At 46.8% G+C, this 9,643-nt stretch overlaps 2 protein-coding genes across 2 annotated transcripts in view; both read right to left on the bottom strand.

Annotated features, from left to right (window-relative positions):
* LOC311341564 (SH3KBP1-binding protein 1-like) overlaps positions 1–4,523 on the bottom strand; it is a gene marked incomplete at its 3' end in the record, with an annotated part of 5,635 nt that extends 1,112 nt beyond the window's left edge. Inside the window, 14 exon segments of the mRNA XM_084466387.1 lie at positions 5–65; positions 67–137; positions 460–630; positions 1,058–1,174; positions 1,411–1,498; positions 1,690–1,805; positions 2,028–2,218; positions 2,320–2,410; positions 2,501–2,668; positions 2,952–3,032; positions 3,277–3,409; positions 3,503–3,548; positions 3,646–3,699; positions 4,344–4,523. Of these exon segments, the coding sequence (XP_084322513.1) occupies positions 5–65; positions 67–137; positions 460–630; positions 1,058–1,174; positions 1,411–1,498; positions 1,690–1,805; positions 2,028–2,218; positions 2,320–2,410; positions 2,501–2,668; positions 2,952–3,032; positions 3,277–3,409; positions 3,503–3,548; positions 3,646–3,699; positions 4,344–4,390 (1,435 nt within the window). The 5' untranslated portion in view covers positions 4,391–4,523.
* Positions 4,524–7,178: 2,655 nt separating this feature from the next.
* LOC311341563 (P2Y purinoceptor 14) lies at positions 7,179–8,153 on the bottom strand (the record flags this gene model as incomplete). Its single annotated transcript, XM_084466386.1, has 1 exon — positions 7,179–8,153. One exon carries the CDS (start codon positions 8,151–8,153, stop codon positions 7,179–7,181), a length of 975 nt encoding a protein of 324 aa, XP_084322512.1.
* Positions 8,154–9,643: the final 1,490 nt, after the last annotated feature.

Below are 9,643 nucleotides of genomic sequence, written 5' to 3'. Positions count from 1 at the left end.
CAGCCTCCGTGGCCGTCCGTGTCGTCCAGGGAGAGGACCTTGAAGGAGGTGAGGGGGGTGGAGCCCCGGCTGGGTGGAGATCATCCCTCGGAACCGAGTCACCGTCCAGGTACGCACATGGTTGTTGTCGGCGCACACTGACACACACACACACACACACACACGTGTTTAATAAGTAGATGTGAGGTGTTGAACACACCTTGATGCACCTGAACAGCCCTTGATGCACCACCTGAACACACCTTGATACTTTGTGCATCAAATTGTGTTCAGGTGCATCAAGGTGTGTTCAGGTGTATTGAGGTGTGTTCAGGTGTACGGTGTGTTCAGGTGCATCAAGGTGTGTTCAGGTGTACGGTGTGTTCAGGTGTACGGTTCAGGTGCATCAAGGTGTGGTCAGGTGTATTGAGGTGTGTTTAGGTGAATCAAGGGTGAGGGTCAAGGCAGGTATGTGGTCACCTGAGATGAGATGCTTTTCCGACAGCATGATCTTGGTAACTGGGCTGCGGTGAACAGAGAAGGTCTGGAACAGCTGAGGTCCGGAGCCGACCGTCTCTGGGTGCTGCACTATGACCCTCACCGCTCCGGAGCTGGTCCCGTAGGCGATCTCTATCCAGTTACCACTGTCACCTGGTGGGGAAACACATGCTAGGAGTTACTCACCATGTTTACCAATACTTTACTAGTGCTTGGGCAGTAACATAAGTATTCAAAACAGTATTACTAGGTTTTTGGGTGAGGTAGAAAAGCTGAAGTACGGTAAATTATTAGTATTGCTAGTGGGTGAGGTACCAGTATTACTGGTATTTGGGGTGAGGTAGTAGTATTATAGTAGTATTACTGGTGTTGGGGGTGAGGTAGTAGTATTACTGTTGTTGGGGTGAGGTAGTAATATTATAGTAGTATTACTGGTCTTGGGGGTGAGGTAGTAGTATTATAGTAGTATTACTGGTGTTTGGGGTGAGGTAGTAGTATTACTGTTGTTGGGGTGAGGTAGTAGTATTATAGTAGTATTACTGGTGTTGGGGGTGAGGTAGTAGTATTATAGTAGTATTACTGGTCTTGGGGGTGAGGTAAACGCTGAGGGCGGTAATGGCGTCTTCGGTGGGGTCTCTGTACAGCTCCGTCACCAGGAGATCGTTGTCTTTCATCCTGAGAGGAAACTTCTGGACATCTGCGCACACACACACACACACTTAAAGTCTGCCCACAAATACCTTTTGGTAAGAAGATCAGGTTGTTGTGGAAAGACAGAAAGGTAGAACAGTTGAAAATCAGAATGCCTAATTTTCTGTTAACTGGTCCCTGTCCCAAATAAGTGTGTTCATTTTTTGCAAACATGATCCTTACCTATGATGTTTAAACCATGATCCTCAGCTATGTAGTAGATGTTTAAACCATGATCCTCACCTATGTAGTAGATGGATCCGTTGTTGCAGCCGAGGATGAGGAAGGAGCCGGCCGTATCACAGCTGTTGATGGGAACCACGTCCTGGTTCTAAAAACACATCGCCCCTGGTTACCATAGGCCACGTTAACGTTGTGACAACACAAGATAGGATGATGGGCTTGGTAGTTTTGTTTTGTTTGTTTTGGTGATTTTTGGTTAAATTAACAGGTGACTTATTCTGCCACTTGGTTGTTGTGGGTGTGTCCGGAGCATCGCGGGGGGGGCTTGGTTTGACTCACCTGCCAGTGTTTGGTGACAGCGTTCCACACTCCCACCTTCCCTGTGTGACTGGTAGCAATCAGCTGGTTACCAACAAAGAAGAGGGCCTCCACCGGCACGTTGAGGCTGAACACACCTGTGGAGAACCAAGTTACAGAACCCTTTAGCCTTAAAGTTAGCTTCTACATGACAGAATGGGGTTTAGAGCTAATCTCAAACAGTTATTGCACGTCGTCTCTTTAAATGATTAATCAATTACCACAAGGACATTCCATTTTCTATTGATACTAATTCGACAAACATTCCTCCCTCACTGATCCAGCAGCCCTGATCTAACCAGATCTTAGTCCTCTCTCACCGATCTCGTTGCCATTGCCGTCAGGGCAGATGGCCCAGAGGATGATCTCCGTTCCCGAGGCGACAGCCACCATCTTGTCGTTGTCACCTAGCGACCCAGCCATCACCTTGGCGTTGAGCGCCACCCTGTCGATCACACCGTCCAGACGGGGCGATGTGAAGACCTGCTGCCAGCCGGTGGACTCCTTCACCCTGGGGGGGGGGGGGAGGCCGTTAGATGTGTTTTGCCTGGAAGGGGGAGGGACACGAGGGGTCAATATAATCCTCAGTATTCTGGATGAAGGGATCAGTACCTGTAGCAGACTACGAACTGGGCGTACGCTACGGCGATCCAGTTATGATGACCACAGATGATACGCACCATACCTGGGTCCGACACCTGGCCTACGCACACACAGAAATATAGTATGAGTAAGACACCATTACTTTATGAACCCCTGAGCAGAAATTTGCTGAGTGTGTGTTTGCACTGACCCCCAGGGACCCGGTCCTCGGGGGGCCGGTGGGCGAGGGGTCCGCCCCCCCCCAGGTGGGGGGGCATGGTGTTGCTTCGTCGTACCGGTGCACGCTCTGCGGGCGCTACACGGACCGGGTACTGAGGCCCAGCTACGCTGTGACGATTCCTCCTCTTGGCAGGGTACACTACACACACACACACACACACACACACACACACACACACACACACACACACACACACACACACACACACACACACACACACACAGTACAGAATTTGTGGACAAAAGTTTGACAAATGATGCAGCCAGCAGCAGAGACTGTTACAATGGATCAACCAGACCATGTTGTCCTGAACACTTCTTACCACGGTAACAAGCAGGTTTAAAGTGTGCATGTCAACTCCGAGACAGGGCGTGTCCAAGTGTGAGACGTGTTTTGGTGTTGCTGTTGTTAACAGGGTTACCTGGAGGGGGCAGGTATCCATTGAACAGCACGTTGCCACAGGAGGAGCGGTCCAGGTCATCACACAGCTGCAGCTTACGCACTGCCAAAAACAAACGCACCCAAACATCATGACAAAACAAACACACCCAAACATCACCATAAACCAAACCCCCCAATCAGTAGGAGAGAGAGCGCTTTAACAAACAGCAGGAGAGAGAGAGCACTAGCAGACAGCCGGGGAGAGAGAGAGCTCTAACATGGAGGAGGAAGGAGAGAGCTCTAACCAACAGTAGGAGGGCGAGAGCTCTAACATAAGGAGCAGGTGGGAGAGAGTACCAACTCACCCAGTGGGGTGATACCGTAGAACTCAGCCTCGTGCGTGAGCATGTGTACGTTGATGGAGCGGGGGTGGAGCTCTTTGGTGCGTAGGAAGTTGAGGATGGGAGCGAAGAGGGAAGGGTCTCTGTCAATGAAGATCTACACGCACACACACACACACACAGGGTTAACAGTAACACACACCATCAACATAATGTACACACAGATACAGTGCTTTCACACACTACTTACCGCTCCCGTCTCATCTTTCAAGGTGGAGATCCGCCCGCTCAGCAGACTAATGACAGAAAAAAGACGTTAATACACACACACACACACACACACACACACACACACACACACACACACACACACACACACACACACACACCTACCTGGAGAAGAACGAGTCTGGAACCCAGGTCAGAGTCTGCCGGGAAGAACTGAACCTGGAAACATGAAACATTCATCAATAACACTCTTCATCACTTATCTCTATTTATCAGTCGTAGAAAACACTCTTCTTCAATAGTATATATCCATTTTCATCACTCACACTCTACATCACTACTATAAAACACCCTTCATCACTAGTAAAAAACATTCATCACTAAACACTTCATTACTTACACTCTTTATTGCTAGTATTAGACATTCATCACAAAACACTCTGATTACTAACACTATTCATTACTTAACGCTTTACATCACTGGTATAAACAGTCTTGATCACCAACATTCTCCATCACTTGTCTTCATCAGCAACTCTTCTTCACTCAACACTTCACTAGTATAAAACACTCATCACTAACACTCCTCCTCACTAGAATAAAACACTAAAACTCTATCACTTATCACTCTTCGTCACTAGTATAAAACACCCTTCATAGCTAAACACTTCATCACCAGTATAAATCACTCTTCATCACTAATGAACTAATGAATCATACTCTCACCCAGGTGTATATGAAGTCTATACCATAACTTTCGTAAACGGATATAATATATAAAGTATATAAGTAAATATCAAGTGTTGTATTATATTGTATTATTAATAATAAAGTATAATATAAGTATAATGAAAGAGTCAAACCTCTTCCCTCCGACGTTGAGGTGGATTATCTCCCCGCTCCGCGACATAATGACGTCCCGCAGCGATAACCTACACACTCACACTGAAGTCTAAACACATTCAGCATGAACAACTCTACAAACATTACACACCAAAATCACACGCTACTATCTGCTCATCCATTTTAGCATAGGGCTAACTGTTAGCTGCTAGGTATCGGCTGAAAAAGCCTTCCGGCGGAGCGGCAGTCCTCTTCCGGGATAGTCTGATCCGCAAGACACGGCGTGGAATTCTCGTTCAGAACCGGACCGGACTTCACTGTCTTCCGTTTATCTGACCTGGACCACACACATGCGTTAAGCGTTGAAAATAGATAATTTAAAGTTCTAAATATACAATTTAGAACTTGAACCTAACCTTTTAACGAACGAATATAGGAATATTTGACACACCCATACATAAACACAAACGCACACACATACTTCACTCACACACACACACACACACACGCACACGCACGCGCGCGCACACACGCACACGCACACGCACACACACACACACACACACACACACACACACACACACACACACACACACACACACACACACACACACACACACACACACATTTTCAAACACACAAGCTCTCTATCTTTCTCTCCCAAACACATATCCACCACACACAAAGAAACACAAAGCAAGGTTTGACAAATCATTACAGATATCTCTGCGTATCCCTTTAACACTGTGCAGGTGTACGATCACATTTGACTTTGACAATGTATGAAAAAAAGAAGAATCTCAATCAGTGTTCATGTCCATCACTGAGAAGGAAACAGCAACAATCCTTGAGAGTTGATAACAGTGGAGTGTTATGGAGGTAGATTTGTGTCTTTATTATGCAATCAAACAGAATAGGTTTGAGAGCAAAACTTTCCACACTGCAATCAAAAAATAGATTTGAGAGAAAAACTATCGACACTGCAATCAAAAAATGTTTTATTGCAAGTAAAATAAATGTGAAAAAAAAGTATAAAAAATGTATTAATGGGAATCCAAAAGTTTTGCTTGCAAATCCAAAAGTTTTGCTTGCTGTTGAGTTTAATCTCGTGGGCGGGACCTACGCCGAAAGATGTAAGACACGTCTCTATTGGCCAGTCTCGATCGGAGTGGCAGCTTGGCAACATCCACAGTTAGTAACGAGAGAGGGAGTTCTGAAGTCCATGATGAGAGCGAGCGGGACTCGGGAGCGGAGTTGCCAAGCTGTCACTCCGATCGAGACTCGATTATTAGGTAGGTTATTCCAGCTCCCACTAGAATCCCCTACCCTACCCTACCCTACCCTACCCTACCCTACCCTAACAAGGTGTAAGTTCAGTTCAGCAGGGCCTCCTGCTCCATTTTTATGCATGAGTTCGATGGTCAGCACGGATAGGGTTTCAGTGATGGTACTCAATATTTTCTTTTCGGGAAAAAGGGACTATTGAGTCACGGCACTTCTTATTTTGAATTGCGAAATGCATTCTTTGTCAAATTGGAAATATCTTCCAGTATCTTTCAAATAAACATGAACAAAGAAGAGAAATAAGGCCTCATGGGAAATGGAACTACCAGACAGAACGTTCAGGTGATTTTTGTTACATTCAAATCAGAGCTATGGTTAAAATATTTCGATGAAAGGGTCATGTAAACGTCCACACATTAACCTTTTTGTGCTTCATTCTTATAGTTGTTTTGAATTGAACTCTTCCCATACATGTACACATGCTTCACCTGCTGCAACTGATGTGAGGACAGTACCATGCAGGAGGAGCCACAATTTTGAGTCAAATATCTGGTAGGTAACTTAACATCTATTTATGCCAATGATGTTATCATTTATTCCACACAATGACACGTTCAATTTAGTTATATTCATATATACTTTTTATGCCAGGGTCAATTGTACCTTGATGTTGATAGATGTTTCTCTGTGGGGTATGAGGTGTATTTTTGTCGCCCGAAATCTGCCACATACACACGCACGCACGCACGCACGCACGCACGCACGCACGCACGCACGCACACACCCACTGCAGGTTGATGAAATGCATGATAAAAACATAAATAAAGCTGCTGGGTGTGAGGTAACATCCTGTGAGGTCCACCCGACACACTTGAAGGAGAGTTTGTGTACCAAGCCGCTGTTGACAGGAAACGCTTCAAACCCTCATGCCATAGTGTCTTCCTCTCTCACTCTGTTGGTCTAGAGACGTTATTTTAACGCAAAATAAATTAAAAAAATTAGTTGATAATGTATAATGTGTAATTCACTATAATGTTAAAGGTGTTTTAGCTGAGACTATGAGTCTATGATAAAGTTAGTGCAACAATAATCTACATAAAAGTTTATGTAGTCTTTATAAGTGTATAACAAGTACACTTATTTTACTGATAACCTGAACAGCATTCATATAAAACATACACCACACAGAGAACCAATCATATGTTGTAGAAATGTTTGTAGAAATTTATTGTACTTCATTAATTACATAAAAAATAAATAAAGAATGTTCCTATCCTCTACTCTACTCTATTCTTATCATCTCCTCTCCTTGTCTTCTCTCTTCTCCTCTCCTCTTCTCCCCTCTCCTTTCCTCTCCTCTTCTCCTCTTCTCTTCCTTTCCTTAGTCCCCTCCTCTTCTCTTCCTCTCCTTGCCTCTCCTCTCCTCCTCTCCCCTCCTCTCCTCTCCTTGCCTCTCCTATCCTCCTCTCCCTTCCTCCCCTATCCTTGCCTCTCCTCTCCTCCTCTCACCGCCTCCCCCTTCCTCTCCTCCTCTCCCCTCATCTCCTCTCCTTGCCTCTCCCCTCCTCCTCTCACCTCCTCACCCCTCCTCTCCTCCTCTGCCCTCCTCCGGCCATCTTCCTCAGCAGTGACTCCCGGAAGCTCCTGCACATGAAGAAATAGATGAGGGGGTCCAGGCAGACGTTGACGGAGGAGAGCAGGAGCGTGGCCTCCTTCAGCTGGAAGAGGACGTAGCGCGTGTGTTGGGTGTAGCGGGCCCCGGGCGTCTGGCTCAGCGTGTAGGGCACCCGGCAGACATGGTAGGGCACGAAGCACAGCAGGAAGACCAGGAGGAGGACCACGATGCTGCGGCCCGAGCGCCGGCACGGCCCCCCCCCGCGCTCGCGGCGGGAGGAGCGGAAGACGCGGCGGGCGATGGAGGCGTAGCAGGAGCAGAGGAGGAGCAGCGTGGCCCAGAACAGGGCCACGCTGCTCAAGGTGGAGGCGCGGTGCCACTGCAGGCCCAGGGGCGTCTTCAGCTCCATGCAGGAGACGGAGGCGTTGGGGAGCGGGGAGCGGCTGGTCAGCAAGACGTTGGGCAGCACGCTGAGGAGCAGGAGGCACCATATGAGCAGCGCCAGGAGGCGGGCCACGCCCACCCTGTGCAGCAGCGAGGAGGAGGAGGAGGCGTGGCGGGTGACGGTGACGTAGCGGTCCAGGCTGATGAGGCCCATGAACACGATGCCCACGTACATGGAGGAGTAGAAGAGGACGGCGCTGTAGCGACACACGGCCACCTGCAGGCCCCGCCCCCCCATCCCAAGCTCCGCCCCCACCTTGAGGGGGATGGTGGAAAGGAGGAGCAGGTCGGCCCCCACCATGTTCTTCAGGTACACCACCAGGGGCCGTTCGCTGGGCACGCGCAGGAGCAGCCAGGCGGCCGGGACGTTGAGGACCACGCCCACCAGACACACCAGCAGGTAGAGGGCCGGGAGCACCTGATGTGTGAAGCGGCTGCTCAGCTCTGATGGCCTGGTCGGGAAGTGGGAGGAGTTAAGGTGCTCCATGTCTGGGGAGGTAAACCCACATAGTAAAGAGTTGCTGGTTGAACTCCTGGAAGACCAAGTAACAACATTAATGGCATGCTGCTAGCATGTTAGTGTGACTAGCATGTTGTTAGTATGGGAGTAGTATGTTGTTAGCATATGTATTTCATGTTGTTGCCATGTTTCTATCATGCTGTTAGTATAACTAGCACGTTATTATTAGGTGACTATTGTTATTAGATACCTTTCACTGAATATATATTTTGCAATGGTAATTTATTTTAAATCATTTACAATTTTTATTATTATTAAATGTTTTGGCAACGTAAATATATGTTTTACATTAGGTGGAATTGGATGCATTGTCGACTGTTGCTTTTATCTTCTAAGAAGGTTTATGAATTTATAAATGATACAATATCTATCGTATCTCTCTCTCTCTTTCTCTCTATCTCTGTCTCTCTCTGTCGCTCTCTCGCTCTCTACATGAAGTTATATTCAATCATATAAGTTAAACATCACTTGATAAAGTTCAAACAATATAAACTCTACAGAATATTGTAAGTTATATATCATAATAAATGGTTGTAACAACGTTTTAGTAGGCCTACTTGTTCTGGAAGCTGTTCTTCATGAAGATGGTCCGGACCGGTAACACTCACAGGATATTCTCTCTCAATCACTGAGATTGAGTGAGAATGAGAGAGATAATATTGCTCGGTTTCTCTCTCTCTCTCTCTCTCTCTCTCTCTCTCTCTCTCTATCCCCCTCAGTGCGGGGGTGAGTTATCTGAGAGAGAAGCTGGGGCGAGAGAGAATGACAGGAAGAGGAAATCAGCAGGAGAGAAATGGACAGCAGGAGGAGGTCATCCCCATCCTTCTCATCTTCATCACAAACACACACACACACACACGCACACATACCCACACACACACACGCACACACACCCACACACCCCCCCCCCACACACACACACACACACACACACGCACACACACCCACACACACACACCCCTCCCCACACACACACACACACAGGTGAAGTGCACGTGTGAAAGCTGGTGTGTGTGTGGAGCGTGGCTACTGTGGTCTGGATCAAAGCCCAGACCGGAACAGGAAACATCAGGACCAGGGAGACATTATTATAATATCATTATATACACATGTTCATGTATTATTAGACCGATTTTAAACATCGTCTGTCTGTCTGTCTGTCTGTCTACCTTTCTATCTGTCTGTCTGTAAACCTGTCTGTCTACCTGTTTGCCTGCATATATTATTCTCTAAGGAATCAATCATCAACATACCTTAAAAACTGCAACTATGTAACTATAGTGGCTGTAGTTTGCTATAATATAAGCTGTATTTGTTTTAGTTGTAGCTGTTGTAAGCTTTAGTGGTATCTGTAGTTAGCTATAGTAGCAGCCGTAGTAAGCTATACTAGTAGCTGTAGTTAGCTATAGTTGTAGCTATAGTAGCAGCTATAGTACGCTATAGGCCTAACTCTCACA

The sequence above is a fragment of the Micromesistius poutassou genome (genome assembly GCF_964030765.1).
Source record: "Micromesistius poutassou genome assembly, chromosome: 4".
Classification (NCBI taxonomy): Eukaryota; Metazoa; Chordata; class Actinopteri; order Gadiformes; family Gadidae; genus Micromesistius; species Micromesistius poutassou.
Note: the sequence above shows the minus strand (reverse complement) of the source record. Positions and strands in the feature narration are given on the sequence as shown.